Source organism: Lampetra planeri, chromosome 2 (genome assembly GCF_965212315.1).
Source record: "Lampetra planeri chromosome 2, kcLamPlan1.2.h2, whole genome shotgun sequence".
Taxonomy (NCBI): domain Eukaryota; kingdom Metazoa; phylum Chordata; class Hyperoartia; order Petromyzontiformes; family Petromyzontidae; genus Lampetra; species Lampetra planeri.
Genome location: NC_136108.1, coordinates 21674887 through 21701260, shown reverse-complemented (window position 1 = coordinate 21701260; position 26374 = coordinate 21674887). Strand labels below are relative to the sequence as shown.

At 46.8% G+C, this 26374-nt stretch overlaps 1 protein-coding gene across 4 annotated transcripts in view; it reads right to left on the bottom strand.

Moving 5' to 3' along the window:
- Window positions 1–26374, bottom strand: part of LOC144729762 (hyccin 2-like) — a 37429-nt gene that overhangs the window by 10120 nt on the left and 935 nt on the right. Inside the window, exons 2-5 of one of the 4 annotated variants that reach the window (XM_078610235.1) lie at window positions 24401–24565; window positions 5242–5295; window positions 1901–2002; window positions 1100–1279 (exon numbers count right to left, since the gene is read on the bottom strand). In XM_078610235.1, the coding sequence (XP_078466361.1) occupies window positions 1100–1279; window positions 1901–2002; window positions 5242–5295; window positions 24401–24427 (363 nt within the window). In that variant the 5' untranslated portion in view covers window positions 24428–24565. Of the gene's footprint in view, window positions 1–1099; window positions 1280–1900; window positions 2003–5241; window positions 5296–6744; window positions 11406–15211; window positions 15803–24400; window positions 24566–26374 lie in introns of those variants that run through there. The other 3 variants (XM_078610254.1, XM_078610263.1, XM_078610244.1) reach the window with 3 other exon arrangements.

Genomic DNA, 26374 nt, shown 5'->3' with positions numbered 1-26374 from the left:
TACAGCGGTCCCGCGGTTAACGGTGACACCGTTTAACAATTTTTCAGGTTAACGATTCACCTCCCATAGTGACCCCATGGTTTCGTCTGACGTTAACATTCTGATTGACATTGTGTTTACGTTATGCACGCGGGAACCAATTTTGGGCAATCCGAGCACTCGTAAGTTGAGCTGAACCATGTCCTCAGACAATCAGTGACGTCCATTTATGAGCATTGAGACCCCGACTGCCTTTGTTAACATTACGTTTTCTGTTTCGGCAATGGAAATCGGCTCTCTCTTCGATTAACAGTTATTTAGCTTCGCAGTATTTTTCGTGGAACGGATTAAAAACGTTAACCGATTGACTACTGTACATATTTAGATGAGGCCATGTAGATAAACAATGAATAAAAATATAATACATGTCATTTATCGTAACTATTGTTAAATCCACTATTTTCAATGTACCTTATGTACACACTTTTAGGTGTACATTGATAACTTCATGCCCATTCCGTCACTGCCAAGAACCAGTAAGCAAATTTTGAGATACACCTGAGAGCCAGTGTGTTCCAACTGATATTCGTAACACCTGTGCCTCACTGCAAGAAGGGCCTGGGTTTGATTCTCGACTTGGGTGCCTCTCTGTGAAGAGTTTGTATTCTCTCCCCGTTCTGCATGGCTTCTTCCAGCTTCTCCAGTTTTCTCTCATAGCTTTAAGAAATAGCATGGCTATTGTTGCCTGAAACGTCAGCTTAAGTCGAATATCGTTGCTCCTACTACGGTCATTTACCCAGGAGAGCCTCACTGAGTCTCAAGACTCTTTTTCAGGACAAGTTTTTGCAGTAGTGATGTTGCTGTTGCTGTGTTTAATCCCAAATGAGTCAATGGCAGGAATGTTGTCAGCATCGTGATGTTTTGGCCAATACCAGTTCGATTGTGCGATTTTGTTTTCATTTACTATGGGGGCAAACTGGAGAAACCCAGACAGAATAGCGCCCGAGTCGGGAATCGAACCCAAGCTCCCCTTTGCCACTGTGCCACCCGCGCTGAACCAAGCGAGACGGCATAGCGAGGAGGGTGGCGGGCTGTGGGGTATCATCATCATCATCATCACCAGGTTGTAGATGCCCAGGAGCAGGGCCTCCACGCTGCCCTGGCTGGGCTTGTCCCTCCGGGCCACGGCCGACAGGTGGCGCCAGATGAGCTCCGGCACGAACTGCAACGCGAACCTGTGCAGGGCGGCCTCGCCGCTTCGGATGAACTCGAACAGCTGGTGGCAGATGGGCTCCAGCAGCTACGAGACACAGAGTCGTTCGTCAGAGAAATAATATTGCGCTGATGTGTTTATCCAGGAAGTCCGCACTTAGTCTCAAGACTCGTTTCAAATTGGCTCCTGCGTTTGGACCTTTGCCTAATGCCACTTCAGTTGTGTTGCGCCTGCAGATGATGCTCACGAGTCCATGGCAAAATTACAAGGAAACTATAAAAATCCAGACGGTGGTGAAATTTAATATTTCGTGGTGCCGGGTTGCGGGGGGGGGGGGTCTCTGGGTTCGTATTCTGGTCGTGTTTTAGACGCGAAGTGATTCACACGTCGTCTTGTACGCAGAGCCGGCCCTAGACCGTTGGTGGCCCTAAGCAAAATTTGGTTGCAGGCCCCTTTTATGTATGATTTTTTTCACCCACTAGCTAGCAGTGACTCTAGGGGGCCCTCTGCTGGCCACGGGGCCCTTTGCAATTGCAAGGGTCGCTTAGTGGCTGGGCCGGCTCTGCTTGTACGCCAAACTAACCGGGTGACGTAAAGATTGAGGCCAACAGCAGCTTGCATTTTACCATGGGCACTGGTGGCAGCGTGCACACAGAGAGGAGATGCGTCGGTTTGGGCACGTGGCTGGACATGGTTGCGGACACTCACCTCTGTGCCCATGTCGCGCATGGCGCTGTACAGCGCTGGCACGACGCTCGCCTTCTCCTGCACCCTCTCGGCATACGCCGCCACCGCCACCTCCGGCAGCCCCTGCACAACACAAAATCCATTAGCACCCAGCCACAAAGACAAAGATCCCCTGTATAGCCTAAACAGACTCTTGGGGCAAGTGCTGTTCGCAAGTAGCACCTATGTAGGTCGGCATAGTACATGAAGGGGTGGATGGCCAGCAACACACCTTTGTCTCCCCAGTGAAGATGTGTACACCTCGTACCAGGTACTAATTTGAGGCTGAGTCAACCTAGGGGAGGCCCAGGAGCTGTTCAGTTATTTGTCACTGGTGTTGGCCATGAGTGGGAAACGAACTCGAGTCACTGGGTTCGTAGCGCTACACTTCGAGCCACAACAACAACAACCGCCATTTGCCACTAAGTGGCGGTGACATCACCACGACGCTTGTGCCAGGCTATGTGCACGTTGAGGCCACGTGAAGTGTCGAACGCCCACTGGCAGGAGGTCACGGGGCAGACCCAGGTGCCACTGGTCAATTGCCTGAGATGACTGGCTGATGCACCACATTGTGCCCCCTACTGTGCCAACTTGCTGTGCTTTAGCCACCCGGAGCTCCACTCGTTGTGAGCGTCGCTCCTCTGCCCTCCAACTGCCCAGTAGCGTCTTTCACGAGTCTCCTCCACAGAGGCCGATCTTGACACCGCTGATACCAGTCATCGGCAAGTCCACTCAGCTACACAGCCTCCAGTACCACATCACTCCATCTCTTCTCGAGCCCATACCGCGCCTGTTTAGCCCCCTCTATCCGGCCGAACAAAAGCTGTTTAGACATGCGGTGGCTGGGCATGCGGGCTACATGACCCAGCCAACGCAGCCTTGCCTGCCGGAGGAGCTCACCGATGGGACTTTGTCCAGATCTTTCAAGAATTTGTGAGCTCCTCATTGACAATCCAGCCTGATTAAACCCAGGATGGATTGTAGGCAGTCCAGCCTAAATGTTTCTAACCGGCGAAGATGTTCCATTAGGGGGGTCCACCTTTCGCAAGCGTAGAGAAGGGAGGGAATGACTGTGGCCGAGAAGACCTGAAGCTTCGTGCAGAGCGACAGACCAGGTAGCTTCCACACAGCGTTACGCAACCGATGAAAAGATAATGCCGCTCGACTGATTCGGAGTGAGACCTCTGCTGTCAAACTAGAGCCAGTCATGAGCACACTGCCCAGGTATGGGAAACTCTCCACTCTCTCCACAACTACCCCATCACCAATTGGGAGTTGTGGGGGTGGAGTGTCCGATTGTACAAAATACCCAGGCAGGCGCTTAGTTTTGGTGGGGCTGATGGTAAGGCCGCACCTCTTAGTGGTAAGCTCCAGGTTCAGCAGCAGCGCCTACAACTCCTCCTCTGAGTGAGCAGTAATTACCAGATCATCGGCATACATAACGTGGCTGACCAATAGGGAGCCATCCCTTGACCGCACCCGGGCATCGATCAGCCTCCCATTGTATCTGTACCAGATGGAAATTCCTCCAGTACAGCCATCGAAGGCTTCACGAACTATGTGGTCGAAATAGATGTTAAATAATGTGGGTGCCAGAGGACATCCCTGTCGCACCCCAAGGTGAACAGGGAATGGTTCCGACTCCCGGTCACGTAGTTTTACCCGCGCCCGCTCACCATCATGAAGGTCCTTAATGATCGTGAGCAGAGGGTCAGGGACTCCGAAAGCACGAAGAATAACTATCAACACTCAGCCACACACAAGCCCATCAGTCCTCTGAGACATATTAATTCCCAATGAAGAGATATTATACAATCGCGATTGTCTGTAATGGACACAAGTTAATAGAGTCAATTGAATGCTTCAACATTTTATGAAGCATTCAAGACTGCAAATGAGACCTATCCCACCTGAAACAAAATAAACTTGACAGCCGGAGGAACCTCGCTCCATCATCATTATGCCCAGCTGAGTCGTTCACTACCAAGGAGTTAACGCGAAGATCTACAGAATTACATTTGAATGCTCAAGTTCACACGAAAAAGTAATTCTCCAAGATCTGTGCAGTGAGATAATGCAACTTGCTGAGCAACATATGCAGCCAGCTACGCTCAATCGCTCACTCGTTCGCTCACTCCTACTTCCGCGGTAAAAAAATCCCGAGGCAGGGGCCTGGCATGAAGTCACGCTTGTGACTATGGGATGAGAAGGGTCACGTCAAATCTTTTCTACTTTCAACACTGCAGTAGCTCACTTGACAGCGAACATGAATGTCGCGATTGTTATTTGCAATATTTATTGACGTTCGCTTAGTGTTGACATCAGTTGTATATTTGCGTATAAACATCGTATAATTGTGGCCATAACTATTGCGTGTTTATACGCATTCGTGGTGGTAGACTTGAGATGTTTGTTAGGGTTCACGTATGTCCATGGAGCCGTAAAAAACACGTGTTTTTTCCCCCATACTTTCCCCAACATCGTTGTTTGCTACACTGCATTTGAACGAGCAGAAATGTACGACTGATGCTTGCGCGTGCCGGTGTTTACAAAGGGCACGTAACGCAGAGAACAATTGCCTTTGGAGATGTTTTATTTTCTCCAGTTTAAACTACACAAATATTTACGAAAAGGAAGAACACGTGAGAAGATATTCGTTGAGGAAGTCAAACAAGGCAAAGCCTCCAAAAGGACCCATTTCCTCTTCCCAGTTTGTGAGGTTTTGACATGTGGAATTCACCTGTGCTCAGCATTCCCAGCCCCTTGTTTAACCGGGGTGAGAACTCAAGAGACAAAGGGATCAGAGTCTCGTTTGCAGTGGTGACCTGCACACAAGCGGAGGCCTTGCATAACTTTCCCTTGCATGGGACCGGCCTGACATTCCAACGGCACCCACGCATCCAAATGCAGTGCAGCAACCAAAATGGTAGGAAAAGCATTGGGAACAAAACCACGTAATGACCCTGGCACTTAGTGGCGCCACGAACGTGCGTGAACTGGAGCAAACGTCACACACCAGTCCGGCACCCACGAATGCAATTTAAACACGCGACACAATGTGCCCAATTACACGACGTTCACACCACACAAATGTACAGCCTCCGATCACCTCCAGGTGGCGCTCACCCACATGATGTTTTATTTTCCAAGCGATGAGGGGCAGCTCATCCCTGAAGTGGGATTTAAATGATGAGCTCAATCCCAACAGCACTTCTCCAGCACATGGGGACTGTGTCGAAGGAGTATGGTCCGGGGTGTTACGTTTTTGCCAAGGGGGCTTATGTCCGAGGCTCTCTCTCTCGCTCTCTCACACTGCCCACCTTGAACTCAGAGAGCCAGTTTTTCACAAGCGTCTTTTCCTTTTCTTCCATGGCCTGCACACAGCACACACGTACAGCCACATTACCCCAACAGCAGTGGCGGCAGCAGCGGTGGCGAACGCGGCGCCAGGCGGCGCTTCTACCTGGAACTCACGGCGAGTCACTGTCCCCCGAATAATCTCTTAACTCTCTCAACCAGTTCTGTGGCATAGTAGAACTCAAGACGGAAATGTTCCGTAAAGCTTACAGAATGTAACCTTGTTTTGTTCCCTCCAACATTTAGAAACATGCGTTTCGATGATTTGGCTACGATACATTTCTACACGATAAGCCACTTCGTTGAGCTATCATTTGTGGCCAGGTAGCTTCTGAAAAGGAAGCCAATAACTCAGTGGGCCTTACCTGGTATAATATAAATAGTTTCGTTTTGTTTGTGGTTTTTTGTGTGATTTGCTTACTTTTCCCATACTTTGCAATGCTATCGTGTTTTGTATTGTTTTTTTGTTTGAACATTCTGATCCGCCACTACTGGACATCTTTTGAAAAAGACCTTTAAAGCTCATCGGATTCCTCCAGTGAGAAATAAATCATCTGGTTCTGACTTCCTGACGGCCTCCACGCAGCAGTAGAATCCTGACGTAAAACCAGTAGGCGGCCGCCTAATCCAACGAGCACAGACGCCTGTATGGATCAACGTCACTGGAATTGGTGAAACGTCCCCATTGTGATGAAAAATCGCCTGCGAGTTACTCATTTGGGACCACACAGCAGCAACATCACCGCCCCCCCACCCCCTACCACGAAAACTTGTCAGGACCCTCCAGAAAAAGAGTTGAGACTGAATGCGGATCTCCTGAGTAAACGAACGCAGTACTAATAGTAGACTATGGGGACGTTCATAAATGACGTCACGCACCTGGGGGGAGGGGGGGGGTCAGACATTTGTGACGATGTGTGACGATGGGGGGGGGGGGGGGTTTGAGAAATGTGACGTCACGTAAAAATGCGCAACTTTAAATGAATATATAATTGTTATAACAACACTCATTGTTATAACAACACTCCTACAACATCGGAGTGCAGCGCCACATTAAATACGCACTACAATGACAATAGTTTAAATCGATTTGAAGCATGTTTTATTTTCAAAATGGAAATGTTTTTTTTTTGGGGGGGGGGGGCAGAGCTTTGTGACGTCATATTTGAGGGTGAGTCTGACTTTTTGTGATGCCGTGTGACGAGGGGTGGGGGTCAAAAATCGTCCAAAATCGAGTGACGTCATTTATGGACGGCCCCTAAGCTGCTATTGCAGGCAACAGCCCCGCTTGAGACCAGACAAACAGCTGGACAGCAATTTGACTTTGCAAGTTCCCGCACCTCCGATTAGCCACGGTTGGCAACATACGCTGTAAAAGAAGTTAAACATACATGCATACAAAATACTGGGAATGTGAAGAGAGTTATAATGCACAGCTTACTATGATCACACATTGGATAGCAAACCTATTAGAAACGTTAAATGGCAACGTTTAATGCTTCCCCATCTCCGCACGCACGGAAGGTGCCCGAATGCGTTGGCGAGTCTGCGCGTGCACAGGGAACTGGGCACAGCTGGCGGCCCTTGGCCAGCCGCACTGCGAATCCCGCAGAGCAGAGCAACTTGTGCAGCTGCCCTGCCTGGCACCTCGCTCACGCACGGAAAGGAGAGACCGGGAGAGGAAGTCATGCCCTGAAATACTTCAGATTGAAAGAAGCAACATGAAACCGTTTCGTTTTTTCATTTATATAAAGTGATCACATATAAGAAGAAGAACCCATGAAAATTTTAAACTTGTTTAAGTCACAAAATACGTTTCGATTTAAAGCTTTTGTGACTGCAGGGATTCATATGCTTGGTTCTTTCGGTAAAGTCACGTAAAAGGGAAATAATAATAATAAAGACGCTGTCTTTCCAACGGCTCTGGTCTTCACCTGAGGACGGCTGCTTGCGTTGTGGCCGAAACGTCGTGAGAATTATATAATGTTTTATTTGTATTATTTTATTATTTCCCTTCTACGTAATCACAAAATACGGCTTGGAAATCCATACGCGGAACTCGTTGGGATGCCCCAGAGTCATCCGGTCACCAAGCCTGGCATTTGGCTTTGTGTTTCCCGGCAACGGCTCACCACCTGCGAGCGGCCCGGCAGAGCCTCACCACCTGCGAGCGGCCCGGCAGAGCCACACGGCGGAGGAGGAGCGCTGCGGTCTCTCAGCTGCTCATGCAGCTGCACAGGACCAGTGGGTGCGGCAGCAGCAGCAGCTCAGGAGAAGTGTGCAGCTCACTCTGCGTCACGAGGCTGCGCGAGGCGGGGGGGGGGTCGTGGTATTCCCAGCGCTGCTCGACTTAATGTGGCCGTAGCTGCGTCACCTGTGGAGGACTGCCACAGTCCCCGGGACTCTTACCCGCGTGAACGCAAGGGGCTGGGCACATCGCCCCGTCTCCATTGTTATGGGACAACAATGAGCTCATCATCGCGCTGCACCGAACCGAGGCGGCGTTCCTCAAGCGGGCCCTCGATTGTGGCAACCATCGTAATCGCAGCCGTGCGTGCCACACGGCTAAGCGTACAGCATGGCACAAGCACTACACGTGGCACGCTGCGCATCTTGCGACGGCTGCGAGGACGAGGCGAGCGTGAATGCACGCAGCTCCACGTGGGTTCAGCGCGGTTTGGTGTGAAGGACCTGGGAATACCGCATCTCAGATTGGCATGCTTGGCTAAGTACGGTGCCAAAAGAAGTTCCACGTACACACGTACCAGGGAGGAATTAAGGCATCCCCACAATTGCACCGTCTAGACTCGAGCTGTACGGCCGTCATTTCAGATTCCCAAGACGTCATTCGAAATCGCCGATACGTTTAACAACACGGTGGTCGCTTCTACGCGACGCAGAGGCGGCGTTGCTACCACGCAGCCGCGCTGCACAGCGCGCCGTTTCATCCGCGCCGCAAATTGGACCCTTTGCACACTCCATGATGTAATTTGCTCAAATTGGCCTATTTTCAAATTAGCTACAAATGTCATTAACTGCCCCCATGCGACAAACAGCGCTTTTTCGCGTCTCCAAGGTAAAGGCGTGAAGTTTCTCAACCGGCTCTTACCGGGTCAAGTTACTCACGCATTACTCTCCGGGCTGGGTACTCTGAAGCTGAGCAAAGCCTTTCCAAATAACAAAAAACGTTCAACAAATCTCGAAAACAAGTCCTTAAAAGGTCTGCGCGCACATGAAGTCGACAAATAAGCGCACGGCAAGGCGGTGTATTTGAAGTGCTACCATGAACGTTACTTGAACAGCGTCTCACACACACACAAACACTTCACGAGTTCAAATTCAAAGTTGGGTCACGCGACCTCAACGTGATTACTGTACTTTGACAAGACGGTGGACTTCTCCGTGCCGGCGTGGCCAGACGAGGGCGGGTGGTTTAGACCTTGACACGCGTCCGCATGGAGCGTTCGTGCCACGGAGGCTCTGCCTACAACTCGGCAAGCGAGCGGCACCGGGTGCAATCGCACTCTCCGTGCAGCCAATTGGAGTGGGCAGCCTGCCTGCCTCCCTGCCTGGCTGCATGCTTGCGCGTGTTCTCAATTGCGCGCGTCCCAAAATAGATACCTCACCGCACGTTCTCCGTCAAGGGGGCGGCATGCTTGGCACGATCGAACGGGCCAGTGTCCGAAACACTCAACTGTGTGGAAAGCGTCTCTCGGTGAAATGTGGCAGCAAGTTGTGGCCTCTGTCTCGTCAGTTTGCTGTGCAAGGAGGAACTGCTCAAACGTTGTGGCCGGACAGGGTTAGGAGTGCGGTCGTAACACTTGCGCCGCGGCAAATAGCACCTGGGTTCGATTCCCGAAAAGGGCACCATTTCTGTGTGGAGTCTGTCTGTTCTCCCCTCTGCTACAGATTCTCCGGTTTTCTCCCACCGATTAAAACGTCTATATAATGTAACTGGTATTGACCAAAGATACCAATGCTGAAAATGCACCTGCAAATTACTCAATTACTCAATTGGGATTACATTTCCCCTCTACTGCAAAAAAAAACTTGCCAGGTCACTCCTGAAAAAAAGTTTTGAGACTCACAGTATACTTTTGATTTTCGTAAAGCTATGAGAGGCTTTTCTGGATAAATGAGCGTAAGCGAAACAACAAGTAGGCATAATCAGCGGAGGCTGACAGGGAACGACCTCGTCTTTCCCTTGACGTCACCGTGACGCAAGTGTTCGGTGCAAAATTAAGCGGAGACGCCTTTTTAATTGCCTCTCGTTAGAGCCTGTAAACACGCACACCTCGCAGATGGGAATCCTCGCCAGGAGCCGAGTCTTCAGAACATCTGAGATAAGTATATAGAATCCAAATCTTACATTAAACTAAACTACTTTTATTTTACCAGGTAGGGCCCACTGAGCTATACCAGCTCTTTTTCAGGCGCGACCGGGTCACAAATGATAGCTCAACAAAGTGGCTTATCACGTGGAAATGTATTGCAGCCAAATACTCTAAACCCGTGATGTTGTTTCTAAACGTGGAGCGAAAAACCGGAAGACCCAGAGAAAAATCCACGCAACCACGGGGAGAACATGCAAACTCCAAATATACAGGCGTACGGGTCAGGTTCGAACCCTCGACCTCCTGTATACCAGGCGAGGTAGTTAACCTTGATTTGAAGCTTTCGTGACTGCAGGAATCCATACTCTTTGGTTCTTTCGGTAAAGTCATGTAGATAGAAAATAAATCTCTTTCTTTTTGGAAAAAAGAAAGCACTCTTTGGAAGAACGTAATCAACCAGGTAGGGTGTTGACTGTTATGTTAGCCGACTCTCTGTGTTGTATTGCATATTTCTAAGTTTACTAGGTTTGATTTTTCTCATTCATTTGTTACTGATGATGATTGCTTGTGTTGCAATCGAAACGTCGTATTCTATTACTTAATTGATTTTCTTTCTACGTTACTTTACCGAAGGAACCAAAAAGGAATTCCTGCAGTCACGAGAGCTCCAAATCGATTACGAGGTAGTTGACATCTGTCTGCCGGAGGTGGGCGGAGGGTTTCCAACGACTTCAAAACAGAACTGGCCCACTTCTTTACAAAAGTGCTCTAGTCAGTGACCACGCCATGGTGATGTTGCATGGTCTATCGTGTCTGCCCGATGAGCTGCTTTCCTTAAAAATAATTCTGGATGAACGCCAAGAATAGGTAACAGTTAACGATGTTCTCGTACATTCAATGTAGCCACAGTATATGAAGACAGAACACGTTTGTATATACAAATATTTGTGTAAATCTGAAACGTGTAAACAAGCTTTACTTACGGACAACAAGCTATATATGGCCTCTGTGAACGCATTCCTGGGGGCTTTGGTTTCGCTATTTGTCAAGGCACAACAGACGTGGCGAGACAGCTCTTAGCTGCTATGAATAAGCATAGCCGCCTGATTTTAGCCAACAGCCTTAAATAAGAGAGTGTACAGCTGTTTTTGTTGTTCGTAAGCAGTGCACGGACTGTGTACGAGCTTCTCCCCTTTAAGGGCTCATGAAAACAGCACGAGGTTTATGCGTAATTTAGTTGACTGTTGCCTAACTAGGTTGAGAACTCTGTAGAGACCAGGAGAGAGAGCCTCGTTTGCAAGAGTGAGTGACCGATTCTGATTCCGAGCAAGTGACCCGGGGTCACCGAAAAGACGGAAACAAAAACGTAAAAAACCAAGCGAGACAAGGAAGCAAATAGAAATCTGGAGGAACAACCAACCGGGCAGGAATGACAACAAAGACAAGTGCTGGACAGAAACCTATTGAAAACAGTTCACAAGTTTGATCAATATTCCAATTGAATAAATGACCGACCACATAATGCGCCGTACACGGTGCCCAGAGCTGTTGCTAGCGCCGTGGCAAATCAACACGTTGATAAACAGAAGAATAAGAAAAAAAACATCTTCACCAATACAACTGCAGGCACGCACTCTGAGCTTGGGCCTTCACTCGATGCGCCGAAGGATGATGCTTCGGCACCTCCAGCTGATGGCCAACAATCCTTGCCGCGCAGTCTGCGGTCTCGTAGAACATTTATACTGGTAGGAACCTCCTGGTTCCACCAGCCCACGGAAAATTATTCTGTCCGTCCGTCGTGCATCCAAAAATGGGAGGGGTGGGGCTGGGTGGAGAGGGGAGGGTGGGGAGGGGCTGGGCTGGGGAGGGTGGGGAGGGGCTGGGTGGAGGGTGGGAGGGGTGGGGCTGGGTGGGGAGGGAGGGGCTGGTCACCCCGTGGTGCCTTTAAACGTTTAACCTACTCACGCCGGCTTGTGCCCGCCCTCACAGTCGGGCATATTTGCGGAATACACCACGCCGCCGTTGACCCTGGCCATTGAACGAGCAACCCAACGTTCCTACCAGCTCCCTCCGCAGGAATGTGTTAATAATGGCACACCCCCCCCCCATCACACCGTGCCACCATGCAGCCTGAATATTTCATCTGATTATACATTGTATATTATTTCACGTTGTGTCTCAGACTGCACACATTATTTCCAGTCGATCGGAATTTTCATAGGAGAGAATGTTAGCTTTGCACTGTACGTAGCCAACCGTGCTAATCGGAGGTGCGAACATATATATGTGAATATATCTGTGCGTCTATGGGTCTCTGTTGTGAGTCTATCGGTCTATGGGAGTTTGCAGGTTTTTGTGCGTGTCTGTGTTGGTCTGTGTGATTACGTGTCTCTGTGCGAGTGTGGGTCTCGATGTGGAGTCTATGGGTCTCTGTGAGTCTTTGTCTCTGTGTGCACTCGTGCCCATTGCAAGCATTCTCCGAGTGCAGGAGAGGGGTTCACACTCGCTGTCAGCAGCTGGCTTCACCACTGGGACATGGATTTATCGTTGCTATTCAACTCGTATCCAGCCCCTGCATGCGAGCTATCATCGCCCCACAGCCACGCGGCCGGCTCACACTTGCTGCCTTTCACAGCACCCTGCACAGCCGGACAGCTGCTCACCTGCGAGCGAGAACGGGTGACAGTGACTTTTTATTTTATTTTACAAGGTAAGGCCCACTGAGCTACATAGCTCTTTTTCAGAAGTGACCTGGCCACAAATGATAGCTCAACAAAGTGGCTTATCACGTGGGCATTTATAGCAGCCAAATACTCTAAACACACGTTTCTAAATGTGGAGGGAAAAACCGGAGGACCCGGAGAAAAATCCACGCGACTTCGGGGAGAACATGCAAACTTCAAATATACAGCAGGTGTCAGGGTCGGGATGGAACGCACGACCTCCTGTACACCAGGCAAGGAAGATAACATCTCCTAGCCACCGTGGCGCTTTAATTAAGTGGTGTTAATGCCTCGGAGGTGGCCAGGAGGCTCAGAGGTCAGGGTGCTGAGCTGGCACCTCTGAGATTCTGGGTTCTAATCCAGGCAGCCAAATACAGGCAAATTCAAAAGTAGACCAATTCTATTTTCGCACCAAAAACCAATGTCCGGTTTGTGAATCCGGCTGTGCGTATGAAGCAAACGAGGGGCAAAGTGTGGCAAAACAACAATGACTGATAACCAAGTGAAAGAGGGAGCCAGCAGCTCAGCTGAGAGGTTAATCCGACAGTTCATACGATCTTCGATAAGATGTACTCTTTGGGGTCTTTCAGTCACGAAAGCTTTAAGTCAAGTTTCGATACGATGCTTTAGTTAGGTTGTTGGAACCTCTGCCATTTACACTAAATCATGAGAATCCTAAAGGTGGTCTTGTGTTGCTCGAAGAACCTTTAGTGACGTACAGATGTTACATCCTCTGGTTTTAAAGGTATTTACTTTCTGAATCTAATTGTTCGTGGTATGAAAACAAGTGAAGACACCATGATAACGTGTGGTTCTGGGCAATCATGGTAACAATCGTGGTAACATTGTCCACCGTTATTCGCAGAGGTTTTGCAGTTCGAATCCGGCAGGTGTATGAACCGTAAATACGCGCAGTGTACTCCACAATGGAAGTTAAAGATCCCGTGACATAAAACGAGTAGGCAATTGTGTGCAAATAACTCAATTGGGATCACACCTACAAATCATGAATCACCCGCTACTGGCGGACTAATGCCTCCGGTGCTGGCCACCTTGTGGACACAGGGATTGCTGCCTCTGGGGGTGCCCTTCGGACGTTTGAGATGTGAGATGTAACTTAAGTCACCGATTGCGTGTGAAATTGGTTTTCCTGATACGGCGTCTACTTTTGGGAAATCAGGTAGGCCGTGGGCAGAATGTGACAATGTGAATTTGGTTCACGATGGCGGCTAATGAATCTTGAAGACCGCCCTGAAAGCCTACGGTCATGGAGACACTTTGGACCAGATTCACAAATTGGCAAGGTTGTCCACAGCACACAGTATGGATATTTTCTGTCTTGGTAACAGAGACAGATGTGCGGCTTTGCCAGAGCTTTCAGGACACAAGACGTCCCCTCCCCCCCAGCTTGAGTAACGGGCCCTGTGACTCGGGGAGACACGGTCATCCTGATCGGATTTACCGTCTCGCCAATTGATAGACCTCAGGTGATATCTTAAGAGGCAATTAAATTTCCAGGTTTGTTTTTTTAAAGTAATTTTTAAGCACAAGGTGTGGCAGAGTTTGTTTTTACAGCGATTACGAGTGTTATATTGATTAAACTCATGAGACAAGAGTTGCCTCCGTGCAGTTTGCCGTTCTCTGTGCGCTCTGTGTGTGATGCCCCCCTGTGTGTTCCCTCACTGTGTGGTTTACGCCATTTTCACCTGAGGACGAGTGCTTTTGTTGCGTTCGAAACGTCGTTATTTTTTTATTTATTTTATTTCTACATGCGTGACTTTACCGAAAGAACCAATGAGTATAGTAATTCCCAGAGGTGTGGACTCGAGTCATGTGACTTGGACTCGAGTCAGACTCGAGTCATGAATTTGATGACTTGCGACTCGACTTGGACTTGCATAACAATGACTTTGTCCCACCTATGAGATGTGGACTCGAGTCATGTGACTTGGACTCGAGTCAGACTCGAGTCATGAATTTGATGACTTGCGACTCGACTTGGACTTGCATAACAATGACTTTGTCCCACCTCTGGTAATTCCTACAGTCACGAAAGCTTTAATCCTAGATTATTATGCTCGTTTACCCCGGTAAGCCTCACTCAGTCTCAAGACTCTTTTGTCAGGAGGATACTGCCAAGTTTTCGCTTTGAATCGTGTGTAACATTAAAAAAAATCCGTGATATTTTAGTTGCATGCCTTGTACCCAAAGGGATCAAGTGATCCCAGCACACGCTCTCGCGACTACGTTCACAACAATGTCAAATTCCAGCAATTCTTAAGCGGTGCTGAACGTGCACGCTGATCAGAATATGGCGATGGAGAAGTTTCTTAAATCACCCTTCCCCCCACCCCCCCCCCCCGCTTCTTTCCAGCCAGTAATATGAACGGTTTCACCACAGTGAGTCCGTCGGCAGGTCGCGTGTGCGGAGGGATAGATTGGGGACACTTTCAACCTTTATCCAAGATGCCCCGACAATGTGGAATAGTAGACCAAATACACACTGGGGTGGAGCGGCTCGCTAGAGCTCCAGCAAGTGGAGGCACTTCTTCTGGCATGAGCATGAGGCAAGAAATTTCAGCGCTGTACCTTTATCTTTTACCGAAGGTTTACAGAGCAAACGTCTGTGTGCCTATGTGTGCGTATTACAATAGGCACACATGCCACAGCTGATGTATTCCCATTAGATTGGACAAATCAGATACATAGGTAATAGATCAACAAAAATGCTCGAGTGTAGCCTGGGATAGTATAGATAGCATTCATATCAGGTATATATCGTATGACCCATACAACAGCTAATTGTTCAAACGCAGATGAGACGCGACTGTATTTGTTTTCACGTGTTAATAAATCTCAGCAGGAGAAACACTTACTTGTAACCAACGTCGGTTTTCCAAGAGAGGCGAAGTATTGCCAATTCGTGATCTGAATGTAACCCTCCTCCCCGCCCGCGTATGAATCGCGGTGCTCGTTAGATTCCTCGCGTGCCTTGCCGGGAGACTCCACACACTCGGGGCACGGAGGCTACACCTGCTTGGGGCATACGCTGCGCTCGGAGTTTGTCACTCAATCAGAGGTGCACTGTCAGCAAACAAGTGGAGCTGACGCAGCCCCCCTTGGCTGTGGGAGCTAAAGTTCAGTCGGCTGCTGCTCGCTGCCAGGCACGTGACGCAGTGTCGCAGAGGTGGACGTGGCAACACAAACCCACTTTGAGGGTTCAGTCAAACCGGTCAGTTGTCATTTCCAGCCTTCACGCGCGAGTGGGAACTCCTCCGTGTGCAATATCACGCCCTATGCAAAAGCAGATGCCACCCATGACTTGGAAAATAGTGACGCCCGTTCTAATAATAATAAAACGTTTGTACATTTGGCGTTGGCGCTCTCACTCTTTTCACGCAAAGCACTCACGAACGAGCTATGCATCACAGACACGGAACTACAGTCCTAAAAATGGCTCAATTGTGATGACAAGGCAGCAGTGTCGCCCCCACCCCCCCCCCCTGCTGCCAAACCTTGGCAGGGCCCTCCTGAAAAATCATTGAGACTCAATGAGGCTTTCTTGGGTAAACAGGCGTCGCTGTATTAATAATAATTAAAAAACACACACAAAGGTGACCTTCAGAGATACACCTTTGCCCGAAACCAGGGGTCGGCAACCTGCTGCTCCAGAGCCGCGTGCGGTGGCTCTTTTAAGGGCTGCTTCGTGACACGATATTTATTAAGGACCCACCGTCACGTATTCACATGCAGTGCGGCTCTTGAAATATTGTGTTTGTTTGGTTCTTTCGGTAAAGTCACGTAGATATGTTAGCAGTTCTCCTGCTGTGTTTGTTTCACCTCATGACGGTTGCTTGTGTTGCGATCGAAACGTCGTGATCTATTAATTTTCTATCTACGTGACTTTACCGAAAGAACCAAAGAGATTCCTGCAGTCACGAAAGCTTCAAATCAAGATTGTTTTTGTTTTTTTAACCGAATCCCAACAACAACAACAACAAAAGAAATCGCTCTTCTTGTTTACTTTGGCTGCCGACTGCCCTAGCCTGACCTGAGTGACACCTGAGCTCACCCCAAGGGCAGGGCAGTGAAGCCTCACAAAGCTCCCCGACTGCTTCCACGGCAAACGTGCTCAGGTGCACGCAACCCCACCGAACTCCCCTGCCCACGCGCGTCCACAGGGAAAGGGCCCCTCCGTCTGGGTCAAGAGCCACCGGCGCAACACGCAAGCCTCGGGGGGTGCTCCAAACGAAAAGGCTTCAAGGCAATCGCGCGCGTTCAGAGCACAGTCGGGAGAACGGAACACGTGGCCGTGCGGCGGAGTTGCAACGCGTTTTGCAGGGGTGCGAATGCTGGAGATGGTTGAAACGCGGAGTTGTCTGATAAATGAATAATTTCTATTAAGAGATGTTGGGAAGCACCCATACATGCAATTTGTACAAGTGGACGCATGCAGTGATTAAGTTAAGGAAATACTGTGCACCAATTTTGAAACTGTAAAGCTGTATATTGGTTACTACCTGTGTTGAGTGTCCTTTGGACTCCTGCTGCTGTGGTCAAGACAACTCAATCCATGTAAACATCTGCAAGTGTGTTCCTAACCTTTGTGGATGAAATTGTCTGGCGCATTTAGCCATTCTATTACACGCTTCTAAGTGAATACGCATTTTCACAAAACTTAAGATTTTTTTCAAGTAACTTTTAATGTTACTTTGCATGCATGCAATAAGTGTCGTTCAGATAAAAGCGTTCTTATCCGTCCGCTGTGGCATCTGTCCCCTGTAGTCAACGCGACGATGTTGGCACGGTCACTTCCAGTAAAGTCCATGGCCAAGGTGTGAAGGGAAAAAAACTAAAAATTAAATAATTTGCAGGAAGGTTACAGAATATGGCAGGGGGGGGGGGCAGTGCCCAGCCCGAAAATGTGATTACTTAAAAAAAAAATTAAATATGAATCAATAAAAGTAAAAAAAAATTAACCGAGTGGATAATATAAGTTAGTTTTTTTAGTTGTTTTACTACTCTCACTCCATTCGATAGGATTTATTAAAGAAGGGTTGATGTACTGTACAGGGCGCCCGGCTGGCATAATACAGACTGATGGCGTCCATTGAAAACACTGCACAGATTTGTACTTGGACGGCACGGCGTACAACATTTTCACGAAGGAAATAAAGGAAGTGCCTAATCTATTGTGCTTTAACAGTCGTTTCAAAGACTACCCAGATTTTATTCCAATTTACGATTATAGCTTTATCTAAAATGCATTCAACGTTTATATCTTAATCTTAACATTTCCAGTAATAAAGGAAAAAAACTGCGTCCAGTATTGGTAATAAAAATACGCACTTTTTACCGCATTATTTTGGCATGGCCCAGCATCACACGTTCGCCGCTTGTTACAGAGGTTCGCAGTTCGAATGCCACAGGCCGCCCTAATTATTACTCTGGGTACATTAACCATCAGTGCCGTCTGCTGCACAGTGGACGTACGGATACCCGGATGTTATTCGAAACAAGTAGGCCATTGTGTGCTGGGATCATGGTCCAAATTTTCCAACTTAAAAAAAGTTATTCACAAATTACTCAAATGAGATTACACAGAGCAACGCTAACTCCATACTGGCAGGCTAAGTGCCCACTTGCAGGCCATGTGCCGAGCCACCTTGTGCTGCACAGGGACCGCTGCCACTAGGGGTGCCCTTTAATAAACATGTATGAGATGTAATGTGATGTCAGTAGCTCGTCACGTGTAAAGCACTCGGAGACATTCTGGCTTAAAGGGCGCTACGTCTAAAGCTATTAGTTATTATTAGTTTAAGCATTTTCAAATTGTCCATAATAGAGTTTTTTTGGGTTAGATCGCATAAATATAAATGTTTAGTTAAATCCGCCACCACCCGACAGAGCTAATTTGTAAGGGTTGTCACGTAAACAAAACATGTCAAACCTTACTAATTGGCTGTGTCGGGTGGTGGCGGTTTTAACGACACATTTAGATTCATGTGATCTAACCCAAAAATCTTCTATTATGGAAAATATTGTCACGAAAGCCTACGTGTTAAATTTTCAAATTGGTTTCTATCAATGGCTCATGAAATGTGGTCCAATCCGATAGGAGAAAGTAACTCAATCTGATGCTTACATGGTGAGTCTGGTCATCTGATTCCAAACTCACATGGCACCCTATTGAGTCACGCAAAGCAACGATTAAGAGACATCAGTGTCCAAATGCATAGTCATGGATATAAATCGCTTTTCTCGTTCACACAAGTGTTTATTTTATTTAATCTGTTTTAATTTACAAAGCCCTTCAGAACAATAATACAATTTTCAGCAATAATGTGGGGACTATGTTTTTTTTATGATATTGAACGCTGGAACAATCACACTGATGAAATTCATTCACCGGACTGACATAATAAAATCTATGTTTCACAAGGTCAGAGTGGGACTAATGTTCACTCGTGTGAATTTGTAACCATCAATTAATATATGGAAATTCTCATGTACAGTTCATCACATCTGACCCATTTCCAGAAGAGTACTGCGCACGTAAAATATTCCCATAATAATAATTACAGGCTCTAGCTCTCATGGTTAGAAATGTGCCTGTCACCTAATGTTGTTTGAAATATTACATTTGCTCATGCACGTGCCACTTTTATGATCCTTCCCAGACACAAATCTCTTCAAAAACACGAGATTAAATATCCATCCCCAACATTTAAATTGCCAGTTTATATTACTCACCAACAGCTTATGTGGCTATATAAAGTATGCATGTATATTTACAGAGTACATTCCTGAAGATGGCTGGCAGTACTATAAACTGGCAATAATGAGGGTAAGGACGCATGTTGGGCAGCAGGAATGTGAGGATTCTTCAAATAGCATTTATTTTACACTGACATTTACATGCATCACATCGCACGTGCGGGAATATACTTTTTATAAACGTCTACATTTTGTTTTATTTTGATGCCACTGCAGTTCCTATACATTCACACCACAACATATTCGCTATGCACGACAAAGGTCAGATAACTTGATTTGTGACCCCAAATTGTGGAAAGGTTTCATCGCTGATCTGCCAGAGGTGCTTTAGTCGCTCGCTCTGTGCAACGCCAGGCTCAACCAGGAGCTCATCGGCACCATGGCGCGGGTATGGGGCTTGTACCATCGGTCGAGTAAGTCCGTTGTTCCGATGCGTCGACTGAAAAGTATAATCGACTGGGTTTTTGAGGGTCGAACACTCAGGCCCCCTTTAAAACAGGCGGCCGCCCCTGCATCCCACATCCTGCAATGATAACATTGTAGTAGTGAGCAGCGGGCGCCATCTGAGAAGACCACGGACATATTTGAACAATTATGTAATTCCACCCAATTTTCAGACAGCTTATCTACCCAGCTGTTCTCATAACAAAGGGAGAAAAACACCATTTTATTCAAAACTACATACAGTACTGTTATCTATATCTCGTGGCAGGTCATACGGGGTAGATATATGTCTGCTTGCCAGTGGGGAGCTCGTTACACAATGCACATCGGCTTGTTGGGTTAAATTATGAGCGGCAACAAACTGTATTTAAACAAAAGAGAGACCCAATGTGGTGTGTGTGGGTTTTTTTTTTAAACATTTCCCACCACATGTGGAAAAAACTTGTAACACGCACAACATGAAAAACTGTGACTCAAACATTCAGGCCACACGCTCGACAGCCTGGCACGACTCCTGATGGTGGCAGGCTCGCTGATATGTTTTCATCATTGTTCATGATAATAATAATACAAAATTAAGTCGATAAGTTCAACTTGAAAACTGAGATTTCTGTATAAAAAAGGTGTTTGTCTGTTGCCATTCCAAACGCTGTGCGGCAAACCTAACACACAGCTGAGAACACCCGATACAGCCAAATAAATTAATCTTCACGGAGTGTACAAGCAATTAACGCACAAAGTATCACCTTTTCAGTTCCTAGCGAAGCTGAAAAACAATTCTCTTCAATTCGCAAAGTGTTCCCAGGTAGAAGGCAAATTTGCCAAGGGCAGTTGTCAGAAACATTAGATAGCATTGTTTATACAAACATCAGTGCTATGGCACCAATGATCCCGCATGTCGCCAGGATAATGCCCCCAAAACATTCTGCATGTTTCCATTACGCTGCAACGTAATAAGCAACATAAAGTAATAAACTCAAACTGGCTTTTTCACAACATTACAACACGTTGAGGTCACTTGAATTTAAACCACGAATGTGCACTTTCATGCTGTAACAAGATTTTATAATTTTTTGTGTTTGTAAAATAATAGGTTACTTTACAATAAGAGCAGCGGTTATTACCGTCACTGCGGGGAAAGATACTGCCGTGTGCGAGGGTCATCTTGGGAAAAAGTATTTTGCTCGTACGAGTTGGAGACGTGCATGGTTCACTGCACAAAATAAAAATGTATGTTTCTTTTCCCCCCACCACTTGACTGATGTAAAGAGCCATACATTGGAGTTCGGCGCAATGATTCATGCTTTATGGATGCATTTCAGTCTGACCAGATAAGGTAGTGTAAGGAACGGCAAGGTGGCGGCACCAGTGGTAAACACTTGTACCTCGTGACAACAAGGACCAGGGTTGGATTCCTGACTCCGTCCCCTTTCTGTGTGGGGATTTGAATGTTCTCCCCTATGCTCTGAATGGGTTTTCTCTGGGTTCTACAGTTTACTCCAAATAACCAAATTGAGATTCCATAAAGTAACATCGCCCCCTACTGTGAACACTTGGCAGGACCCTCCTGAAAAGTGTTGAGGCTTTCCTGTGTAACAAGTTTAAACTAAAAGTGTATCCCATGGCTGGCTTAATAGAGTGAGTACCACAGGCACATGCCCTCTGGAAAGCAGATGGTGTTCGATGCAATGCAAATAGTGCAACAATGCAGAAAGTATAGACATTGATTTAAATATAGCCATCAGAGTTTTCCATTACATAATAAAGGTGGTGTTACAGTAGGCTGCAGTGAAGAAAGCGATGCATCACAGTCCATATCAGCACAAGTTTTCATCAGCGAATGCAACACACCATAAAGTGGATGGCGTATGTTTCTCATTTATTGAGGGTGATAATTTAATCTTGATTTTAGGCTTTCTCACCTGAAGACGGCCGCTTGTGTTGCGACCGAAACGTCGTGTTTCCTTTCATTATTTTTTCTATCTACGTGACTTTAACGAAAGAACCAGAGAGTATATAGTGTGAGAATTTAAGTTATGTTTTGAATGATGAAAAAAAATACTTTAATTTTAGAAAATTAACATGTCAATGGAATGTAGTATGTATGTTGAACATCTTTCTTCCCAACATTGTTCTCCAAACGTCAATCTCGGTTCGGTGTAGAGCGATGTGAAATGTAATCAGGTAGTGAGAGGAAACGCCTGGGATGAGAACTTCACTTTCTTCATTAGCAGTTTGTTCACAAGTGACTAATCCTTCCCTCGCGTCTTTCGCAACGGGGGAAACATGGGCAGTCTCTCACAGATTAAATAAAGACACAAAGCACGCCTTCGGAAATGTCCAGCCATTAAAGCAAGACACACGCTGCAGCGGTCACTTAAAGCTGAGGCATGTTTCTAGGTTGGTTATTTATTACGATCAAACACGTTTAACCAGAAAGTCTGACTTGAGTCTCAAGACTCTTTTTAGGAGGGTCCTGCCAATGTTTTCGTGAGAGGGGGCGATGTTTCTAGGTTGGTTATTTATTACGATCAAACACGTTTAACCAGAAAGTCTGACTTGAGTCTCAAGACTCTTTTTAGGAGGGTCCTGCCAATGTTTTCGTGAGAGGGGGCGATGTTTCTAGGTTGGTTATTTATTACGATCAAACACGTTTAACCAGAAAGTCTGACTTGAGTCTCAAGACTCTTTTTAGGAGGGTCCTGCCAATGTTTTCGTGGGAGGAGGCGATGTTGCTGTGTGATCCCACTTGAGTAATTTGCAGGCAATATTCAGCATTGGGATGCTTAACCAACACCAGTTACAGTGATTTAGCTATAGGAGGAAAACAGGGAACCCAGATGAACCCCATGCAGAACAAGGGGATCAAACTCCAAACTGAAAGGCACCCAAGTCCGGAGTTGAACCCAAACACACTCTTTGCTATGAGGCACAAGTTTCACCACTGTGCCACACTGCCCCACCCCAATGCTATAAAAACTATGGTTGTGCTGGATCATTCGTTTCCCAATTTGCTTGTGCTTTTCGGTCATTTAAGCGGTGTATTTTTTAACCTTTTATATTGCTTTATATTTAATTTTTCAAAACCATAAAACAATTAAAAACACACACATTACAAGATGTTAATTAGCTAAATCTGGAAAGGTGATTTTGTGAATAAAATGTAAATGCCAGGGCATCCCCTCCCTGAATAATCCCGGTATTAGTTCACAATGTATATATGCCTGTATGTTGAACGTCTTTCTCAACGTACGTAGCCAACGGTGCGAGTGTGTGTACTCCTGCTACAGGGCAGTGTTGAACGTCAGTTCATGATGTGTTGCTTGCAGTTCTCGTGTCATGTCGGTTCGCAGCCCGCTTGCTGACCTTCTACAGCTGAAAGTGTTTATTGCAAAAGATCAAGAGGTTCCACGTGGCTTTGTACAGAACCGATGTGGCTCCAGCTTACAACGAGCGGTGATTCTATACCAGCAACAAATGCAACGACCTCTGCCAACGGGAGAGCCTACAGATCCCATCATTAATTCAATTTTGTAAGAAACATCGGGGGATTGTTGACAACTATTGGTTCGGTTTAAGAACTTCGCGACGACACTGGCATTTTATGCTCACCTGGTGAAATAACTTCACGAAAACTACGTGATGGATGTAAAAATCAAGTCTCCTTGCAAATGTATTAAATGTTGGGCACACCAGCTACTTACTGCGCCGTCCAACCACCAACTACAGTGTGTAAGCTGGCAATACACAAAGCGTATATGCAGGAGGAAGTGCTTTAAAACGTGGGCAACAACAATGAGCAGCAACCACGATGCCATGGCCCCGTGCCAGAATTTCCCTTGTAACTACACGAAGCATTTCTCGAGCTTCTAGCCCTTTGTAAATCCACGCACCGGATTGAAGCCCTCCCCTAGACCGCGTCGGTCCACGGGAGTTGTGTGACCATACTTCACCATGCTGGTTCACATATATATCTCCTGGTATAATTCAGTAGCCGTTGGGCAATCAACTGATGAAGGTCTCCTCACACCTTGGAGGTTTTCTATCATACTTCCCCCATCTGGCCAGAGAGCCTTCGTGCAGTGAGGATTCACTAACCAGATAAAAAAAAACACAATTACCATCATAATTGGTTTTTTACCCTTCTATCTGGCAACAAAACTGACACCTTTTTACAAGGAGTCATGTTTGCATAGACCGCAATACCTGCAGTCATAATGTCAGTTTTGTTGCCAGATAGAAGGGTAAAAAACCAATTATCATATTTTTACTGGCAAATGAGGTTCCCATAGTGTAGATGCTTGCCCCGAGCTCTCATACTCTGATGGTGCATTGTCTTTGAGTTGTGCGCCTTTTGGCATCATCTGGTCCAACCCATGTGAGACTAGGCTCTAAGGAAAGCTGTCTCGGGTGTGGACCAATCAACTTCAAGGACAGTGCACATTATCAGAGTTATGTTATTTTGTTTGTATTATGACTGCAGGTATTGCGGTCTATGCAAACATTACTCCTTGTAAAAAGGTGTCAGTTTTGTTGCCAGATAGAAGGGTAAAAAACCAATTATCATATTTTTACTGGCAAATGAGGTTCCCACAATTACCATCAGTGGCGGGTTTTATCTGAACTCGGGCCGATGAGTGGGGCCCACAATCGGCCGTGACGGAGGAAGGAACTTTGGTTGAAAGCCAGAGTGCCCTGACCACGACACGTCTGTAGCCATCCCCCACATGGTATGGTGGTGGGCCTCCTCTAAGTCGACTCAGCCTCAAATTACTCAAGTACCTGGTGCAGTGTGTAAACATCGCCACTGGGGAGTGAAGAATGGCCGGGTGCTGGTCACCCACCTCCTCGCGTGTCGTGCCGGCCTTCATAGGTGCTGCTCGCTAACAGCACTTGCCCCAAAGGTCCATTAAGGCTTTAGTGGTATCCCTGGATTTGATCTTAAACGAAGCGCATGGTGCACCGCAAACTGCATCCACTGCACAGACCATGGCAGGAGATGCGGATACCTGATGCACAAATGGAACATTAAAAAACAAACTGCAGTAGTGTGCGACTGTGGTCATCCAGAAAAGACCCTACAACATATAACGACGCAATGCTCCGATCCACAAATGCGAAGGAGACGATAAGAATATATTTTGAACCCTTTCTGGCAAATAAAATAGGTGTCAAAACACCAAATAGATGATACCCTTTTCAAGGCATCAAAAGGTATGTTTTGATACTCCCATAAATATCCCATCGACACGAAGGACACATGGCAGAGATTGACCTCCCGCTGCTGCTCCTGACGCCGCTGTCTGGCTTGACCACCTGGATGTGAAATTGCAGCAAACGAAGGTTGGTGGGAGTGAAATCGCGTGCGGAGTGTGGGGGGCACTGGGCGTGAGGGCTTTGGCCACTCAGTGGGGCCGTGGGTTTCCTTTGGCAGGGCAGCGGAAAGGGGGGCCCTGCTGGCCGGGAACCTGGCTGACCCTGCCTGACCTCCCCGGACTTCCAGTGACTGTTGCCATAGAGCACCGAGAGCTGGCGGTAAACACCGCGGCTTTGCCTGGCAGAGATCTTTATAATCGTATACAGTGCCCCGCGTTTACAATGTCATGTTTATGGGATCAGTATGGTGGCACAGGCGCTGAGGTTTAAAGTAAATAGGGCTCCCGGGTTGACAGATTAGCGGCCCGTGAAAGCAGTCCTCTGGTATCGCCCGTCATTTGTCATGTGGCCTGTTTGAGCTGTAACTTTTACGGTATAACACGTGATGGATTTAACCGCGCACGTAGGTTTCCACAAGCAATATCGACCGATTCATGACATGACCAAATCATATATACCTGGCCTAACCCAAAAATAGGTCATGAATCGTACTAAATATGATTTGGGTCTTTCGGTAAAGTCACGTAGATGGTTCAAAGAAAATAACAAAAAACTTCGACGTTTTGGTCGTCGGAGTTTGTTATTTTCTTTGAACCATCTACGTCACTTTACCAAAAGACCCAAAGAATATGAATTCCTGCAGTCACGAAAGCTTAAAGTCGAGATTTGAATCGTACTAAATATTGTATCTTAATGTTGTGAAGCAGCATCCGTAAGAAAAACAACTACTGAGGTCTGTAAAGTGATTCGACCTCGTGAACATTGCAGTCTGCCTCTCGCATGGTCTCCCCGTGGTCGCGTGGATTGATTTTATTTCACGCTTTTATTTAACTCTGTCGTTGTTGTCATATCCTCAAATCTTGTAACTCACTTTTAACCCACTTCCCAATATGGTATCGACTGCAAACTTGGTATACTTATGTCATACTCATGACAATACTATATTCTATCATAAAACATCTTGATTTTTAAGCCTTCTTTTTTAGATGTTATGTTTCGGCTTGGGTCTAATTGTCCACGCTCAACTGACGTTGGCTGTAATTGCTCGCGCTCCCTTACGTTATAGCAAGCTTCGGGGCCACTTCCTGGAGTTCTAGGAGGGTACATTTCATAAAAGTGTGTTTAAAAACAAATGTTTAAACATTACTTATTTCTCTGGGTCTTTCGGTTTTCCGCTCCCCATTTAGAACATCCCCAAGCGCTTAGATTACTTGGCTGCTATAAATGTCCTATCGTCATGTGTGATAGAGATGGGTCGCTTCTGCAAAATAAGTGAAGAGCTCAGTGGGCTTTACCTGGAAAAATGTAACAAAAATTGTTTAGTTTCATTTGAATGTTTTGAAGTGATGTTTACCTTTCCTATACTTTGCACTCCTGTCGTATTTGTTTTTGCATTGTTTGTTGTTGTAACGTTCTGACTCGGCCCTACTTCACATCTGTAC